The 20,249-nt window shown below is 45.8% G+C and overlaps 1 protein-coding gene across 3 annotated transcripts in view; it reads left to right on the top strand.

Annotated features, from left to right (window-relative positions):
* The first annotated feature begins 363 nt into the window (after positions 1-363).
* The window catches only part of LOC138600555 (regulator of G-protein signaling 12-like), a 35,902-nt gene continuing 16,016 nt past the window's right edge, over positions 364-20,249 (top strand). The window contains exons 1-4 of one of the 3 annotated variants that reach the window (XM_069672003.1): positions 364-2,154; positions 3,639-3,731; positions 18,761-18,782; positions 19,653-19,685. In XM_069672003.1, the coding sequence (XP_069528104.1) occupies positions 364-2,154; positions 3,639-3,731; positions 18,761-18,782; positions 19,653-19,685 (1,939 nt within the window). Of the gene's footprint in view, positions 2,155-3,638; positions 3,732-7,953; positions 8,105-14,863; positions 14,975-18,760; positions 18,783-19,652; positions 19,686-20,249 lie in introns of those variants that run through there. The other 2 variants (XM_069672005.1, XM_069672004.1) reach the window with 2 other exon arrangements.

Raw genomic sequence — 20,249 nt, 5'->3', positions numbered from 1 at the left:
AAATTGTGAAATATTTTGCAACAGAAACAAAACAAATGGTCCCCACAAAAAGTATGTATTTTTTAAAAGCCATAATTACTACTTTGAAAGTGCGTAAATTGTGAAAGATTTTGTACCAGAAACAAAACAAATAGTCCCCACAAAAAGTATGATTTTTTTAAAAGCCACAGTTACTATGCTATCTAATGTAGAATGGAGACAGTAAGCCCATTCAAGTCTAGTTTTGAACAAAATATGACTAACTGTGTTTCAATTTCGTTTGCTCCTGTCCCCCCCCCCCAGAATGACAACAACACAATAGTGTTGGCAACCTGCAAGTGTTTCAGTTCCCACACACTGTCTCACTGCACCCTACAACAAAAGATGAGGATACAGGGACAGCCTGAGGGCGCAAGGAGGCGACTGGATTTAAATGCGATCGGTGAGCTCAGGGGTGTGGAGGTCATCCGGAGTCGAGCAGGATATGGCTTTACTATTTCAGGACAGAGGCCGTGCCTGTTGAGCGGCATCCTAGAGGGAAGTCCTGCTGACCTGGTAGGGCTCAAACAAGGGGATCACATCATGGCAATAAATGGAACCGACGTGTCCGCTGTGGCACATGAAACTGTGGTGCAGTTGATTGGCAGCTGCAAAGGACCCTTGCAGCTGGTGGTGCACGCTGAAGGCCGAATCATGGGGAACCCTATTCTTAATGATGCAAAATTTGGGAATGGTCGCAAAAGTGGAATTTACCAAAAGGCAGCTGTACTACGCACAATCTCGGATGATTCAAGCAATTCATCCTTTAACTCAGGTCTTGGAATCACCGCCAAACAGAGGCCGGTGTCAGAGCCTGATATGTCGCATTGGGCACAAAACTGGAATCATTTAGCCGATCGGCCAAAGGAGGAAACTTCCAGAGGGGGGGACTCAGACTCTGTGTTTACAGACACAGAAGAAGTGAACCCAGAATGGAGTATTTTAAACATGACCTTGGTGGTGGGCTACCTGAGCTCCACAGAGCTCATCTTAAACCCAAGAGAATCAGAGGAGGACTGTTTGAGAGCCATTCGGGAGCGGATACGACAGTTGGGAACGGAGCAAAGTACCCACACTCTGGTGATGATGAAGATTATGTTTGACTGTGTTAGACTTTGTGACGACGCAGGAGCTGTTTTGGCAGCTTTTCCTACTGAGAACCTAGTTTTGGGGGCTGTTTGTGCTGAAGACCCTCGTTTTTTCTGTTTGGTCACTACAGCTCATATTATAAATGGCAGAGTACCCGAGGATGGACCCCTGCGGGCCTCCTGCCATGTTTTCTTCATCGACCCGGAGCTGGGAACCCATCAGGACCATGTAGGTATTGCCGGGCGCTTTGGCTTCAACTGCACTGCAGATCCAGACTCTGAAGGATGCCTAGAGTTCCCTCAGACCCCCCCGGATGTTCTCCACTTTGTCACAGTCCTGTACAGCGACATGGGGGAGGCTGTGGAAAGGCTTCGAGTCAGACTGGACATGGAGGCTCAGCAGCAAGCCAACGGCAGCACGGGCAAACAAGGCAGCTCCAGCAGCAATGGGGACAGTGGAATTGGAAATGCTTCCCCCCCTGAGGAGAGAGCGGATAGGGATTTCCCTTCTCCAATCCAAAACCACCCTGGGGCCCACCTCCCCAGCTGTCCATGGGATTACCCTCCATCTGAAGACCTCACCCCAATAAACCTCTCCAAGAATGGCCAAAAACTTAACCCAGATACCAGTTCTAGCACACATTCCCTTTCAGAGTCACTACCTGGCCCTGACTCTCTTACAAGCTTTTACGGAGGCCCCCCACCTAGGCTCGAGTTCCAGTTCAAGCCCCCACCGCCTCCTCTTCCTTTGAGTAAGAAACCAAACTTCTTCGCAGATCCTCTCAGGAGTAGCCAAAGGTGGTTCTCAAAGCCAAAGTGGCCAAAAGCACAAAGCAGCGATCCTGAGCTTCCGGTGACATCCAACGATAACTGGTCAACCGGCGTTAGCCTTAGTGCTAGCACGAATAACCTGCCTCCCCCTATGAGCCAAATCCCCCCGAACAGGTACCGATCAGCAGAGGTGATGATGATGCCTCCCAGAGAGGAGTGGACCAAAAGGTTTCTGGAACAGAGGGAGAATAAGCAGAAAGATGCTAGTACCAAAAATGTAAGTAAAACACTACAAATACTACACTGTACAAAAACTTTCTCAAGGTGGTCAGTGCTTTCTCTGTTAGATCAGATAGTAGTTCCCGAACCCTTCAATACAAAGAAATGTCTATTTCTTACTACTACTTGTGACTTGTGAAACTAGTTGAACTAGTTTTGCTTTTAGAAATCCTGAAGAGAAAAAAAATTAGGTCAAACCACTTAAATGTTTGTAGTTGGAAAAATTACCCATGACGATTTCCCTTACCTTAAAACATGATATGTGTTCAAACCATGGGTTAATGGGAATTCCTTACACCAAATAGCCCCATTGTATGCGCAGTCCTACTGTGACAAGAGCATCTGTTTCTGTACTTCACTCATGTTTAACACAGCGACACAGGAAGTATTAAATGGTCACATGGAGTTGAGTTTCCAGACACTGCGGGGGTGTTTTTGGTGGCACCCAAAACGAAACACAATCCCACTATTTCAGCGCTCAATTGGTGGTGAGTGTGAAGCGAGCTCAGAAAGCACCTGTTGTAAAGCAATGATGTCATTGTCATAAACATGTGGAGGGGAGGAAGCTGATTCTTATATGCTACTGTCCTCATCGTCCACAAGGTGGCCCTGTGTATCTGTGTAGTCCCGGCAATTAGCCTCATGAGGAAATCAGTGTGTGTGCGGTATCTCTCAATTCATTCCTCTCTCTCAGTCACACCTGCAATGATTTGTGTCATACGAGAACATGTTTTGTTAATGGCTGAAAATCTAAATTAAATTTTAGGTTAGGTTCTGTGTTGATAGATTCACTTCATCTGATCTGTAGTTCTTTTAAAGCTCCCATTAACTCCATTTATTGGTCTTTAAAAAGCATATTTAAGCAATCCGTTTTGTTGTGCGTATGAATCACAGTTCTTTGTGTCCTTGTCCCCCAGCTTGCGTAACATCAGACGACAATCTTGTTACAGGAAGCCGGGAAAATTACAGGGTAGAGCCATTCATGCCATGCAGCGGTCATTATCTGCAGTTCTTGAACTCTTGTTCAAACACAAGACACAGCCTCTCCTATCATAAGAGCAGGGGCGGCTGGTTAAACTGCAGCTTGTCTTCTAAAGGTGTAGGCACAAGGGTTCAAGCTGATCTCAGGCTGAGACTGTGAAATGAGTGTTTCTGTGTCTGTACTTTATAAACAGGGTTGTTGTAGTTCAGTAGCAAGTTCATCTGACCAACCTCGATATCACTTCTGTCTTTTTATTCTTTGGTTTTAGTTTCACGTCTTTATTTGCATTTAGTGGTTTTAAAGTTGACTTTTTAGAAATGTAAGCATCTGAATTATACAGTGCACTAATCGATCTAACTAAATGACATTAACTTGGGCCCTGCATTGGCTGACAGTCCTTTAATTCCCATAGTAATTTTCAAGTGTAGGGGTCTTGATGATGCTGTCAATAGTTCTGGTCCTTGTGGCTTTGCTCATCCATCCCTCCTTTATTCTCACAGGGCTCCAGGTTTTGGGGCGTGGGTGTTGGCCGTGCATCCAAACGCCGCTCTTCAAAGCGCCTCAGCCTGGCACGATCGCTGGATGACCTCGAGGTAGGCACCGAGTTTCCCTTCTCTTCTTTAACTTAAGAAATAAGGAAAATCTAATATTTATACACTAAGCGCTTCTGCGCCTCCGATTCTGCCTGTAAGCGTCAGAATATCCTTCACTTGTGTTCACATTCATCAAACCATCCCCCTTTCTCTTTCTGCTCCACATTCAGCTCTTTTTTAACCTTTCATTTCCGTTGCCTTGAACTCTTGCGTTTGCTGCTGCACTTGTGGCACGGGGTGGCTCAACAAAGTGCTCTTTGTGTGGGCCTGAGGCGCGCTGCTGTTTGTTTGGCCTCACTAATGAGCGCTGCTGCGCCATTGAATATCACGCTCACATTTTCTCATATTAATGTTGCTGAGGAACTCTCTCTTTTTTTTTTCCTCCGGTAGTCTCCGTGCCTGCTCGCATTACTCATGCACACTGATTCATACTCACAGAAACACACGCACACTTGTTCCTACAATTCATAATTGCTATGAAAGCACATGAACAGACACAAAAACAAACGGAAAAAGGGACATTCTGTATTGTACTGTATATCCATGATGGCATTACTCACAGACACACCCTCAGACCACACATTGTACCAAGAGAAGCTCGCCACAGATCTCCGCGCTAAACAGTATTATTGTTGATACGCTCCAGCTTCTGAGCAGGGCTGCCCTGCATCTCCAGCCAGAGGATTACACATGGCTATAAAAGGTTACGACAGCTGCAGAGTGGCTGCTTGCACACAACTTTTGTGCCTTCTTTTATTGTTGATTTACTGTATTCTCCAGTTTGCAAAAACAAACGTTCTCCAAATCCCAACAGTTCTCCCTCTTTCATTCTGGCTGTAAAGTGAAAGTTTCTTTCTTGTGTTTCAAACTTTTAAACAAGTTGTTTTCGCTGCTTTCTTAATGTGTTCCATCGCGTTTAGTTGCTATGGTTATCGCCTCCCAGCAGTTGCAAATGAGTTTGCATCTATCAACAGAAAAATCACCACCATCCCTAACAAGTGATGCAGCTGTCGAGGCGTTATGAGACATGTATTCTGCTCTGTGCTGAGCTCGAAATGAGGAGAAGTGAAGCTGCAGGCTGCTGGAGCCTCTGTTTCTTTTCTACACTTATTATGTGGAACAACTTTTCCCGGAGCATTGTCCGGGTAGAAAGCTGGATGCTTTCACACTTGTAGCATTGTGTTGAGTTTTCACTCTCGCACCTCGAGTTTGCTTTGTTACACAATGTTTGCGCCTCTGTAATACCTGGACTTCACACCTCCACTCGATCACGAGCTGCTATGACACCAGCAGGGAGAGGCACACTCGGGCTGGTCCAACATGTTGGAGATTTTAGTCGAAAAACATGATAGCCTTTCTCATGCAGCATCATGGGTAATATTTCTTCTGCCGTTCCTGTTCTGACATGTTAGCTGGCCTGAATAATTGCTTTAAAATATAAAGTTTGGTCTGGCATTTATGTATGGAAAATACCTGTGATTGAACAAGACTTCAAGGAATGCTGGAATAATTATGAAAGTTAAAGTTATAAATGTGGATTTTATTGTTGGCATATGTTTCAAGCTTTTAATCAGCATTCAGGGAGCAGATTTAATGCTGGCTGCTGCAGGTACATCATCACAGGAATATTTAATTGTCTGTAGCAAAGGGAATGCAACCTTTTATCATAACCCGAGCAGGAATCCATTTCCATTCAAACAGATGAGCACATTATTCACTGCGAGAGCTGTTTCCACTGCAGCTTTTGGAATAAAAGGATGATGGAGGTTCAGATTATCTGTCCAAAACTTTGCAAGTTCATATGCATCAGTGAGTGAAAGCTAAAACAGTGTGTTGCTTATTTTTATCGCCTAAATATGTCTCGATACAGATGGTTTTATGATGAAATATAAAGTTGTAAGTGGTTTCTAGTAGGGGTGTAACGATATACGGTATATCTATGGTACGATATGAGACAATACGGTACGGTACGATGCGATGAGATATGGTACGATGCGATACGGTATGGTGCAATACGATGGGATACGGTACGATACAGTATGGTATAGTTAAGTACGATACGGCATGGTACAGTCCGATACAGTATGGTACAATGCGATGCGATACGGTACGATACTGTGCGATACGGTACAATACAATGCAATACGGTACGATACGGTGCGAAACGGTACAATGCGGTGCAATACGGTGCGATACGGTACAATACGATGCAATACGGTACAATATGGTACAATACGATGCAATACGGTACGATGCGGTGCGATACGGTACAATACGATGCAATACGGTACCATAAGGTGCGATACGGTATGGTAAGGTACGATGCAGGACAATACAGTACGATGCAATACGGTATGATATGGTCGAATACAGTACAATATGGTACAGTACAATAAAGTACGATACGGTACAGTACGATACGTGTTTATATTTGTTTTTCCTTTATAATAAAGAACTTGATCATATCTAGATAGTTTTTTTCAGGTGATATAAAAGTAACTGTGTTAAACAGGCCCATGAAACTGTCTTATAACACCAGGCCCCTTCAATGTAGTTAAATCAAAACCGTATCGCATTAACAGCAAATATCATGATAACACAATATGACAATATAAACAAACATCATATCTGTGTTCAAACTATCAATATATATATATAATAATGACAGTAGTCATGTATACCTACTTTGTATTATACATTATGAAACTATGTAATGTTCCTACATGTTGGAATATTAGTATATCTCTGATTAGTGAATATCAGCAGCTGATGTCACTCAGGCTCAACAACCTGCTGGATGAATTCAAGCAATCGTAAAATCAGAAACAGTAATTCACCATGTGTAGTTTAGTAGGCCTCTACACTCCAGGTAATAACACCGTAGGAAATGTTGGCCCTGGTGTCTTGTTTCAAGGGGTGAGCTTGACCCTGGGTTCAAGATCAAAGATCAGATGGTGCACAGCAAATCAAAGCCCATTCAGTGTTCTAACCGAATGCACCCGAATGAACACACGCAGAAGTTTGTGGCTTTGCAACAGATTTGGAGAAATTCAACAGTTTTTATTCAGAGCACTCAAACACAGGAGAGACGCGCTTGAAAGCAAACCTCTTTTGAAGGCTGTGCGGCACTTCAGAGAGAACACAGATAAACGATCAACCTATCAAACTACAAAAAACTGTTGACCTTAAATGCCTCGTTGCTCATTCAGTGAGAACAGTGCTGGTGTTGAAGTGTTTGGCTGCCGCGGCTCTTTCTGAGTTGGGTTATTGTTGTGAAGGATGTTCTGAGGGACTGCTCTCAGGGCAAGCTTCACCAAACTACGTGATAAGCTCTCCGTCGGTGCTTGCATCTGGACTCACAAGGACACTGTGAGACTATTTGGGAGTGCTCAGGTCAGACCCCTGCTCTTTCCATGGTCGGCAGCGTGCGTCACAGCGGCTAGCGCTGGAATGACTTGTTATTTTTTATCACATTACAAAGACTGACGTGCAGCTTTTGTAGCCCACGCACCAAGTCATATAGCATATGTAATACGGCGCTTTTTGATGTGTTTCTGGTTTGTGAGAGTGTTTTGATGCACGCTGAGCTTTTGTTGATGGATTCCCTTACGTTTGGGCACGTCAAAGAATGTGCTCCTTGTCTTATTTCCCTTGTGCAAATGCCCCCACATCCCACCGTGCACGAACTCACAGCTATGAGCTCGTACTCATCACACACTCCTCGTTTCTCGCTCCAAGAGGATGCTTCTCGACACGATGACGGTGTGTGCAACTTTGCAGAGGTGACACCATCAGCATGCTGCTGTGCTGACTGACTCTGTCTTCTGAGGTGTTGCTGCCTTCAGAAACATCTGTAAATGCACGTTGTTTTATTCGGGCGTACTCCAGGTGCCTGCTGGGAAATTTGGGGGCTCCCCCTCTGCTCCTTAAGTTCCTTTTCCCCATTTAGGTGTGGAGACATTAGCAGCTCTTGTTTGCATGCCTGCGGGTAATAGATCCATCCTGTGGGCGTAGCAAGAGAAGGCATGAAGACAGAGACGGGGAGGGAAAGAGGAGGAATTCACAGCAAAGAGAGAGAGAGAGAGGAACCGGCAGCAGAGGAAGAGAGAGAGAGAGAGAGAAAGAGAGAGAGGGAGCTTTTGAACTCCCAGTAGCTGTCAGGATTTTCGGCTCTCCCTCACGCTCCCTCCTCCTCCTCCTCCCTCGTTCCAGCTCTGTCTCTCTCCGCACTGCAAACACCGACTCACACACGCACCGTGGAGCTCCGGCGGATGGACTCGTTTACACACATCAGGCGTGTGGAGCAGCGCTGAAGCAAGCTGAACGCACGCACAACGGCGCCATACATGGAGCAAACTTTAACTCTCAACTCTGTAAGTCTTTAGTAACCTTCTGTGTGTCTCTCCTGTTTGATGCCATCTTCATCAGTGTCCTCCCTGCCACCGTTACTTTCCCCTTCTTTGGGCTCTTTGTGGCTCCTGTTGTAGCCTTTGAGCGGCATACAGTGGTTAGCTTGTGCGGTCTGTCAGAGGAATGTTTTGACCAGTGCCAGCTGAACTCTCATGTGCTGTATGACACACACTGCGCCGCTGTAAAGAGCGAAATGCGGTCCAGCGTCTATATCAGGATGCGCGCTGACTTCAAATTAGACGCCGCACTGAAAAGGGGTCTGTGAAGTGACCCGGGATTATTCTGGTAACATGAGGGGCCTTTGAATGAAGCGTGCTCTGAAGTGTTGGGAGAAGTTGGATTAAGTGTAAAGGAAACACAGATCAGAGGTTGCTGCTTTCAAACAGAATTGAATGCTTGGGAAATGTTCAGAAGCTTTTGTGTTTGTCTGCGATCACGTAACAGGCGCAGTCTGAACTTGAATGGGTTGCTGTGGTTTTGCCTTGCCCCTGTTGGCTTTGTGCAGGCATGTCCGCGCTCTGATTCACCCGCTCTTCTTTCACTTATCTCTTGGATGCTTTCTTAAAAACCTTTTCTTTTTCTTTTTGTTACCTGTGCACGATCTCTCCTGCTCAGAGAGTGTCACACACAATGTCCAAGCAACCAGCCTATAGTTGGGTCGAGTAATGACTCTTAATTAATATTATAATAGCGGCTAAAATTAGACGCCACACCTCGCCATATCAATTCTACTCTGTACTTTTCGATGTGGGTGTTACGACTTGAGAGGAAGAGCAGGAATACGGTGTTCCCGGGGATTAGCAGCAGAACACGACACACTCGCTGACATCACATGACCCGCTCTGGAGTGTGGGTGGACAGTTTCGCTCACCAACTGTGTCCTTAGGCTAGCATTACAGCCTGACATTTTCTAAATGTCTCCTCTACCATTCCTTCTCTTCTTCTTCTTCTTCTCCCACGAGAGGTTTTATTGCAGACTCCTCTCTCCAAACCCACCGAGTGGAAAAACAGTGCATTAACACGACAAAACTCGGTTGCTCCAGCGTCCAGCTGCAAGAGTATGAATATGCAACAGCCAGTAACCAGATGACCAGATGTGGATGTGGTTGCTGACTTGACCAAAATGTAACCACGGAAAATACCCGCCGCCTCGCCATCCCTGGACCGAGACGCGCTGCAGCTCCACACAAGCGCTATGACATCATCCATCGACGATCAGGAGTATGATGTTTCTCTCAGGAACCACACAGCGCTCCATCGTCCCACTGCTGATTGGCTGGAGGAAGACCTGATCTGAACCAGGACGTCTGTGGATCTTCTCGGGATGATTCACCCCCCCCCTACACACTGTTTATCTTCCTCAATTGTACTATTATTATATTTTTCAGTTCTACTGAAGGGAATCTGCTGCCAAGGGTGTGGAGATTACCCAACAAGGAGCTGCCAGCGTGTTTTATCACCTACCTGGTAACAGTTCAGACATGTCGGGGACGCAGCGGCTGCTCGTCTTCTTCGACGCTCAGCCTCACACCTGACATAGCGGTGGAACATCTTCACATCCTAGAGACGAGTACGGCTCTGAAAGTGTCCAACTAGTATCTTCTCGACCTTGTGTTTGCAAAGATGTCGCAGAAGCGGGCCAAGGTCTCGTCTGCTTCACATGGATTATCAGGGCGGCCGAGTTGCTCTCCCTGTCATATTTTGAGGGATTGGCTTGGCGCTTTACTTTGGCAGTCTAAACACAAACTTCCCCTCGTGAACTATTTCTATAACATCTTCATCCTGCGGTCAACTTCAGGAAAAATGATACATCTGTTTTTATAGCGGGGTTACTGGGTTATTGAATGAGCTCATTGCTCTGGTGCGTCATGGTGTTTCCACGGGCCCAAAATGCAAATGTTGTAGTCCCAGGCGACTGACTGATTATGAAACACGATACCAGTTAGTTCAGATGTTACGGAGAAGATACAGATGTATCTGGTGTGGACAAATCTTTGCGTTTTCCTCCAGCCAAAAACCTAGAGGGATAAACTTAAGCCAAACTGGTCTTTCCATATTTCACGGCCTCTCTCAGCCGGCTCAGGTTCCCTGCGTGACCAGAAGGATTAGACTTCGGGGTGTAAGGTCAGGCGGACTTAGACAGGAAGTAAATAATTACAGCCGTTCCTTGTCATTGGAAACACTTCCAGGAGGCAGATACTCCTTCATATCTTCGCACAAGGGCCCAGCTTTTTGAAAACATTGTCCCCTGACTGAGCTTTCGTGTAAGTTAGCTTGGTGGAAAAACAAGGGGGGGGGGGCTGTCTGGGCTAATTATACGTCTCAGGTTTCAGGTTGGAAAGTCCATTTCTGGTGTTTTTTATGGAAGAGAAAGGGAGCAGAAACAGGGCGTGGTGGCATCTTCTGTGGTTTTTACCTCCAGCCCTCCAGGCTCATGTGAGCGCAGCTCTTCCTCTGTGATAATAAATCCAGCAGGGAGGGGTCGCGGTCACCGCGGCTCTGATGTTGTTTTATTTTGGCGGGGTGCCTCGTAAATCCAATGAGTCTTTTTGTGTTTCCTCCAACCTGCAACATACTTCAACACAACAGAGAGTTATTATGTTGTCGTGCATGGTTATAGTGCTACATGGTGTGCTCCATCCAGCTGTGCAGGTTCAGACAGAGTTTAATGGTTAAAGCTCCTGTTAGGGGGTTTTTCACTGGTTATGAAACAGACTGAAATTAATTCTGATGACTCTGTATGAGCTACAGAAGCAAACCAGAGCGTCAGCAGCGAGATGGATTGTTTCTATGTCGTTATTTTTAATGCCAAACTACTCATGTGGGGTAGTTAACTGCACGCTGCCTTTGTTTACATTTTCCAGCGCAAAAAGATATAAAGTGAGTGACACGTGACCGTTAAAGAAAGAAGAATATTATTTCTTGTTAACAAAACCAGCAAAGATAAAGAGGTACGGCTTCGTCCACAGGGGGCGCCAAAATCAACACAAACAGAAAGTGTCTCACAGCAGCTGTAGGTTTAAAATGTACATGTTGTTATAATCTGTGAAAGATAAGTTGTGATATAGTTTAAAGCCTCCTGAGAAGTAGGGCAGCAAAGGGGAGAAGGCAAACATCCCCATTCAGAGGAATGCTCGAACTCCCAGCAACAAGTGGCTAACACAAACACACACACACACACACACACACACACACACACACACACACACAGAAACACAGCAGCAGCACTGAACAAATCATCGTAACACCACTTTAATCCAGAGAGCAGCAGAGCCGTGCCCATCTGCTGTGGCTAACCGGTTGGAGTTTGGGAACAGGGAGCAGATTACTCCGCGATCAAGAGGGATTAAGAGATGAAACGCGTTGTGGGGACGGTCTCTGTTTGCATGCAAATCAGCCATGTCTTTAAGGGACACCGAGAACAACCCGTTTGTTATCTGAGGGGATTAAAGGCGTCTCAGCACAAGTCTGGACCCTTGTGGATCAGGGCAACTTGTATCTACCCATTTACCATGTTTGATTAAGATGCAATAAACAGCTGTAGTGTTTGCTTCCCACACAAGTCCTCACGCAAGTACACACCTGGACTGTTACCACGTTCACTAACAGATTTAAAGCGAGTGTCATGTCACGCCTGTGTTTTTTATAGCTTGTAAAATTAGCACAAATGATAAAGCGATCTGGTTGGAACGAGTGGGCAGGTTTGTCCTTAAGACGAATCCTTTTTTAATGTTCTGTTTTACAGGCGAGGCAGAAGGATTTTGGGATTTTAATCACATTTAGATCACATGCCAGACTTTTGTTTTCAGGGAAGATCTGAATATGATTTGTACGATATCAAGAACATGAAATGTAATTAGATCATAACTGAGTTTGAGTTACGCGCTGGCTTGTGTGACAAAAACAGGCCTTCTGAACAGCCTGACTGTGTTGTTGTCTGAAGGAAGTTGACGTATAGACACAATGCAGATAGGGAATCTAAGGGGAAGCTAATTGTGTTCATGTTGTTTACCATCCCTGCCCCTTTAGCAGCACATGAGCATGCTGACCTCATCAGATCCTTGCTAATGTGATAGAGCGGCTGACAAACCAGATTTCCCACAGTCACGCTCTTAAACGTGCGGAAATCAAACACTCAAAGAGAAGTTTCGTGGCTCTCTAAATCTTCCGCTCCTCGCTTGGCTGGGAAAGAAATGTCTCCTCCGCCTTATCAGTCACCGCGCCCTCGCCCTCTCTCTCCCTCAGAGGAAGTGGCCTCCACGCGAGGCTCCCTCTTGATGTTATTTTCAGACAGCAGTTTGTCGTCGGCCGCAGATAGCAGGCCGAGATTACTTTCCGCCCTCGGTCAAGATTGCCTGCCGGAGAGGTTGACATGCAATTAGCGGGGTCTTGTGACGAGCCGCGCCGAGCCTGTCTAGAAATGTTTCGCTAATTGATTGAATCAAGTGGCAGCTCGGAGCCGACGTGAAAACCTCTTCAGATTCTCTTTTTTCACTCGAAAGCAAGAAGAGGAAAAATGCTTCTCCTGGAGGCGTTTAAGTCTGAAGAGTTCCAACATGCTTTGCTGTGGTTATGCGCTTATAGATGAGCCCACCTGGCTGCCGTGAACACTGCCTTAGGCAGGTCAAAGGTCAGAGGTAGAGCTGAAGGCCTGGCGGATTTCTATCCTGGGATTTTGTGACCACGGTTATGGATGAGTCAGGTTTGCAGCATGAAAAGCTTCTATTTACTGCATGATTTTATCTGAACATGACAGCACGCCTATCTTTACTTCCCTACATTCAATTCTGCACTATAGAAAAAAGTACGCGCTGTGTAATTATCTGAACAGTGCACTGTTTAAATGCTATTATAAAACGTGCAATTTAGATGGCGGTGCTGGTGCGTTGGCTGATTAAGCACATGCTAGTGCACTTTCCTGTTTCCTGTGGGTCTAACGCCACACAGGTCATCGCTGGGTGTGTTTATTTAACAGTTTGGTACATTTTGTATCATTTTGGTAATTGATTTTAAAAATGGAACATCTCAAGCCTGCTAGCGTGCATGAAGTCCTCTGCAGTTAAATACATTTGTTCCACGTCTGCAAGAAGTAAGCATAATTGGTGATTTTGGGGTCACAGGATGGACCGAATCGAACCAAACAGTATCTGATTGTTTCCCCGGTCGCAAAAGCAAAACAACAACGTTTATTGATGTGTTTTCTGCACAGTTTCTGGTCTTGACATCCACTTTAAAGTGGTTCAAACTCCCGTTGAGACTTCAGATTGTGGAAGGCTGTGTGTGACCATTTCTTTAACTTGTCACTTCTGTCGCTTGCGGTGCATAAATACGACATATGAGGAAGTTTGTGTCGCTATTGATCCACATTTTATAAACTCAGTGTCATTAATAGGAGTGGGAATCGCAGGGTAACTCACGATACGATGAGCGATGCAGGGCCCGCGATAACGATAATATCACGATACAGCGATTCTGCAATAATTACTTTTTTTTTAAAGATGTTTTTGGCTTTTGCCTTTATTTATACGACATCTGAAGAGAGACAGGAAATATGGGGAGCAGAGACCGGGAGTCGAGCCTGCGATCAGTGCGACGAGATCTGTAGCCGCTGTACATGGGGCGCCCGCTCTACCAGCTGAGCTAAACCAGCGCCCAACTTTTTGTGCATAAAACCAAGTGCAACATATGAAGATTGTGTCGTTATTGATCAACATTTAACTGATTGAGTGTCATTAACAGGAGTGGGAATTACAGGGTAACTCACGATACGATACGTGGCCCACGATAATATCACGATACAGCGATTTAGCGATAATTTACATATTGCAGGACGATCATATAATGATACATCATGATAAATCTGATTAACTGGAGAGCACAAAAGGCACCTAAAAAGGTAAAGCGCAGGATGAATGTGTTTGTTCACTGCAATGTGGTGTCATCTGTGCTCACCTCCCTCACAGCCATGATGCACACATGACAAACACCCGTCTGCAAACTGATGCAGAAATCTAATCAAGCAGGAGAAATCTACCATGAACGCCCTGCTGCTAATGAACCCTCTATCACATCCATTATTTACGGCAAAATTAAGTCCAAAGAATGCGAGCTTATTTCGCACAGGAAAACCTCAGGAGCGGTCGCTCCAGAAACAGTCGGTCAGCATGATTGCAGAGATTTGGAGGCGAGGGGAGACGCCAGGATCTTTTTCTGCGAGCAGAAAACAGAATTATTTCCTTTTGAATGTAAGAGTGGAGCTCCGTCGCTGCCAAGTTCAACTCGTGGGCTCTGAAACTTTTATTTTGATTCAACAGAATTCATCTGTTTTCACTTTAAAGCGACGGGGCTTTTCTTCTCCTCTTTCAAGTAAAGAGCGAATTCCCCGACTGGAAACAAAAGAGGGGGAACGGCCAGTGTGGTTTTGACATGGCGAGTGTGTGTGTGTGTGTGTGTGTGTGTGTGAGGGGGATAAAGGGGGGTTAATTCATCTGATTCCTTCATGCCACTGTGGCAGAGGCTGTATGTATTGTCAGGGCCGGTTTCCATGGCAACAGCTGCAGAGTAAGGGAATCTTTCCTTCCTCCGCCTCCTCTTCTTCTTCCCTTTCTGTCCAGCACCTTGTCAAATTTCTCCCTCCCTCCCTCCCTCCCTCCCTCTCTTCCCCTCTCGGTGCGACTTGTACAGACACGGTTTGCAGAGTTTTGGGTGGGGAATGTTCAGGTATGCGTTCGCACACACATAATCTGTCTGTGTGCGGCGGGTGTAGCAGGCTTTAGGGAACAATGAGTCTCAAAAAGAGACTTTCCTTCAAGAGGACCTGGAACTTCAACACTGTAAGTAAACTGTGGTGCGAAGCGGGACGACTCCTTTTGTTCAGTCAGCTGTTTTTCTCATTAATCGCCCTCTTTGTCGCTCGCGTCTCTCACCCAGAGCAGCTGTCTGGAGCGGCGGCCGGGACCTGTGGTTGTTTGTTTGCGGGGTGCGAGAATCAGCCGTGACTTGTGTGAAAGTTTGGAAGAGTTTTTTTTATCTGAGTTAGGTAAAGTTTGAAGAGGGTACATCTCAGCCTCGTTTCTAGAGGAGGAAAACATGTCTTAACAAGTCTGGAAGATAAAAGAATCACTTTGAAAAGAAGAGAACCACTCTGTGAAAAGGTGTAAATTAGGGACATTAACGTGGGTGATTGTGGTTGATCCTCCGACTGCTTTAACACGGCTAAGAGTGTGTGTTTTGTCTTTGTGGCTCGCTCCACATCACACACATGAATCTGCCTTTGTGTGATCATCTACGTTCCTCCAGCATGTGGTGTCTCAGGATGCCAGACTGCACGGCGTGGGGGCCGTACCGCAGTAAAGCTGGAGGAGCCTTTTCCAACCGGAGAGCCAAAATCCTGCTCCGGGAACTCGCTGTGACTTGAATTGTGATTTTGTCCATTTGGTTGATAACACCCTTTTAAAAAACGTGGACAGCTTTCAGAAGGGATTCCAGCTGGGAAACGGGAGCTGCGCTATTCTGTGTGATTTGAAAGGGATCAAAGAGGAGGCTGTGGGTCCTGCAGAGCCACCCAGGGAGGACCGGCTCGTCACCGGAGGTGTCAACAGAGGAAGGGAGTGTGTGTGACGAGAGGTGATGGCGTGCTGGGTCGCCACTTTGGCCTGATTGTAGAAGAGTTGAGGACAAGGAAGCAATAACGAGTTGGAAAACACACGGTGGTGTGTGTGGTCTGACCCCTGCAGCCTCATGCATACAAAAACACACACACACACACACACACCGGCCTCTGTAGACGGTCAGGGTCAACTTTTTTAGAGCGAGGCCGGAGGAAATCTTTAAGTACACGCCAATCAGTTGAACAAAAGTAATTTTTTTTATCATTTAAAAAATATAGTAAAATATATAAAAATTATAATATAAAATATGAGTTTTCGCCTCTTTAATGTGATGATTTGCTGCTTTCCTGGGTTTTATATCATTGTAGAGTTTAAATCTTTGAGTTTTTGACTATTAGTTGGACCAAACAAACATTTTGTCACAAAAAATTCATCTTGTGTGTGAAAGAAAATAATCATTTGTTACTTTTAAAAGTTTGAATAGAATTGAAATGAACTATAATAAATGATATGTGACGGCTGGGAAGGTAAGTTGCAACATATCCAATAATTCAGAAGCTCCTTCCGTCTTTCACAACCCGTGACGTACTTGTCATCAGCATAGCTCTCCTCTGAGACGAGCTCTAAAAGATGAGATATCACAGTGACTGTCAGGGAGGCATTTAGCACTATTATTAATCGGAGTACTCCCACTCCCATCACATATTTCTGAATAATTGGAGGTTCCACTCCTACAAGAAGCACATATCTATCATGTTTGTCACCTTAGAAGAAGGGCCTGACTGATATAGAAAGACTGATATAGAAAGCCAATACACAGGAGAAATGAAGGGCTGCGCTCACAGCGCTCTCTGTTCAGCTTTTGGAACGCGCCGCGCTCGTCAATGTCACTTTGGTCTCTCACCGACGAATCAAACTCGAGAAGGGGCAGGACTTCTGATGTCATCTTTGCCAACAACAATGACAGCGGAGAAGCTACGCCAGGACACGATTCCTTTCCTTTGTTTTTATGTTTTCTTTGTCAAAGGTCCTTTTAAAAGTAAATATTAAGCGTACAGAGAGATTTAAAACAGGCTTAACGCTCACTATCGCGGGAAGCGGAAGTGCCAAGACAACGTTCGTATCCTGGCAACAGTAAGCACCGGTGAGAAGCGCTCTGAAGCTGAGGGGCGCTGCCAGCGCTCAAAACGCCGTTAGTGGACACAGACGCTAACTAATTTTGCATTGTTGTAACTAAACACAGGTACTCAGGAGGCTGCACTCTTTAAGTCATGACTTTATATAAAATTGATTTTCAACAACCACTGTCTGCTCTGCTGTGACGCTCTGTTACATGTGCTGCCAACAGTGCAGAGAGTATTGTAAACTGTGGAGTCAGAGCAGACATGGACAAACTATCTGATGACACCATTTCCAAATCACCCCAAGCCTTGTCTTTGGAACTATATGTTCTGTAAAACAGTTAACGTATTGACAAATATCGGGAAAAAAGAAATGCCGATATCGATAATATCGGCCAACAGAAATATCGGTCAGGCTCGAACATGCAATCTCTCAAAATATAGGTTTTAAAAGCTGTTTCTAAAGTTTGCCTGAGGGTGAATAACACACTGATTCATCGTTTTCAGCCTGGAGACGTTTTGTTTGTTCCAGAACAAAGTTTACGTCACATTGTGTGATGTCTGCCTCGTCCTTTAAAGTGCACCACACGCCTCTGTATATATTTAAGTCTGAGGTTCGGCTGCTTTTAGACCCTTAAGCGCAGACACATGGAGCGGGTGTTCTCCCCGTTGTCTCTCCTCTGTGTCGGCCCTCGTGCTTACCCACCCATCATTACTGTACACATGCTAACCACCACAGAAGAGGTGGCTTTTTGGGTGTGTGACTGCATTTGGTCGGACCCGGCACTAGAGGCAGAGTTGTAAAAAGGGCCGCGACAGACTATTAGTGGTTTGGCGGTCTGTGTCTGATAGAGCTTCTACATGTGGTCGCTCCCAGAATGGAGCGGCAGCGTCACGTCAGCGCGGATGAGCGAGGCCACTTCAGACGACCGGTCACATCGTCAACAACTCAAGAGGATGGGCTGTTTGCAGACAGATCTGGGCTTATTTATTAAGCCTTTAACTATTAATGAACTCACAACTTATTTAGAATCTGTGAGTTTCTCCTCCAACAAAAACCGCCTCATCACGGTGCATTTTTTAAAGCACAAACTGTACGTTCAAGGCAGCAGGCTGGCGATAAGAGCCATGTTTGGAAGTACTACCAGCCTTTAATATTCACACTTTGAAGTGGCGCCGCAGAAAACACTCTTCTGGAAATAGTCTCCTCTTTTTCAGATGAATCCTCCAACGCATCCATTTTTCGAGTGTTCTTGGACCAAGCCCGAAAGATGCGCCTCTTATATCCTCCCCTGCATTTATTTGTGACAACTTTCTACAGTTAGAATCAGTGTTAATTAGCCTAAAATGCTAAAGCAGAAGATTTGCCAAGTTAATATTTGTTGATAAAATTACACCCAATTATGTAAAAGTTGTCGCAGTGAAGTTTCCGTGCCCAGCAGGGGTCCCTGCACTGTTTGCCTTCTATTCAGGCGCATCTACGCCACTCAGGCCTGAATTAGCAAGTGAAAGCAGGACCATTACTCCGTGTGATGGCCTCTCTGACGCAGCTCTGCCTTGATGAGCTCTGATCACACATTCAGGCCCCGAGAGTGGAAAGTCCAAATGAGGGGTGGGTCCTGCTTTGGAGGTGTGAACAGCTGTGTGTGGTGGAAGCCCGGGGTCCGCCCACTTACAAATTAATGGCCCTGTGTGAGGACCAAAGGTCCAACCCTTTTCCCAGTAGCACACACACCCAAACCACAAGGACACACACACACCTCAGAGCAGAGCGGCCGGTGGGATGCCTGAAGAGACGCTGCTATCAGCCCCGGCTTCAGTCTGTTGTGTCGGCGCGGGAGGTCATGAGGGCAGCCTCTCACTCATGTCTCTCTTTGTTCTCTTTCAGTCTGCTGCTTCCTCAGACGGCGGTGAGTACTCTCCTTTATTACTTTGATATGAAAAGTTGGACATTAGACTAACATGGTGAAATGTTTTGATCTAACCAGCTCTCTCTCTGTGTAACACAGTGTAATAAAAAGGCTCACTGTGGATGATGTATTATCTGTGTCCAGCATGCCTCATTAACAAAGGATGTTTGTCGAGCGGGTTCTGGGTTACAGTCGGGGCTGGCGTGAGCCGCTGTCTGCGCTCCCTTTTCATTGCAGTTTTAATAACATTTACTAACAGGCTGAGTGACTCGCTGGGAGGAGGAGGAGGAGGAGGCGCGTGTCCGCTCCGGTCTGCTCCTTTCACCGTAGCCGTGGATCAGACATGCACGGCTGTTTGCTTTCTACAGCCGTCTCATTAAGCGAGCAGCGCACACTGTGGTGAACACAGATCCCACAGAATGAGCGCTAATGCATGAAGCAGAGTCCAAACAAAGTGGCTTCTTCTTTCTGGCCTTATTGTTAAAAAAGTCGTTTACTAACCGCTAAGGAACACTGCCCTACTGTAGCTTCTAACAGGTCATGGAAAGGCCAGCTGAGTCATAATCTGTCAGGCTGTTACTGATGTCATCCACTATTTACAGTGCTTTTATTTCACCACACTTCATCTACACCTATTTGTAAATCCACCCTCCTCCCTGTGCAGGCGCAACACATAGATAAGCAGCGCCGTATCTCTGCTGACCTCGCTAACACGTCTGTTCCCAGCAGCACAGATACACTGTGGTAATCCAAGTTGCCCGTGCCAACCGCTCGAGTCTCTGCAGAATGAAAACAGCTCTATATGTGCAACAAATCCCACTGTGACCCTTTGTTTTTTCTGCTTTTACTGCGCCTGCTCGGCACACGCAGCGCTAAAGTGGCCATCTGCTGCCGTGATAGCAGGTACTGTGCAGGCTGAAAAACCCCCCACTGTAGCTGAGCACCGATCCCTGGATGCTAGCCCCGCTCTCCCTCCTCGTGTCCCTTTAATCAGCCGTGTCTCCGCTCTTTTCTTTCTGGCCGCGCTCTCTTTGCTCCTCTCTACAAACTGAGTGACATCTGCTGTTTCTCTCTGTGGGATCCAGCAGGCATGTCCCTCAACATGCCAGTGAGAGTCGTAGCAAAGGGTACAGTAAAGAGCCATTAGCTTTCCCTCAAACCTCTTGACCTTTACCTTTATAGCCGTGTCCCTTTTCCTCTTGTTGTTATGTCTGGAGCGGTTATACGGCACCTTTTGGCTCCCCATTGTGTGTAGATGGTTTTATGGCCAAGTTCTTCCACAGGATCAAGACTTTAAAAGTCTCATTTAATTAGTGACTTTTCCTTTCCCTTCAATTTCCATAAGTCAAACCCTTAAGGAAATTGTAGCCAAGATTGTAGTGAGAGTTTTGGTGTGTACTAGTTGAGATTGAGAGATTAAAGATGTGTGCCAATACAGGACTTTGTAGATTTGCAAAATTGCTAAAA

This window comes from Semicossyphus pulcher, unplaced genomic scaffold (genome assembly GCF_022749685.1).
Source record: "Semicossyphus pulcher isolate SPU_LCO1_2020_fin unplaced genomic scaffold, fSemPul1.0.p SCAF_21, whole genome shotgun sequence".
NCBI classification, from domain to species: domain Eukaryota; kingdom Metazoa; phylum Chordata; class Actinopteri; order Labriformes; family Labridae; genus Semicossyphus; species Semicossyphus pulcher.
This window is presented reverse-complemented; position numbering and strand designations above follow the sequence as displayed.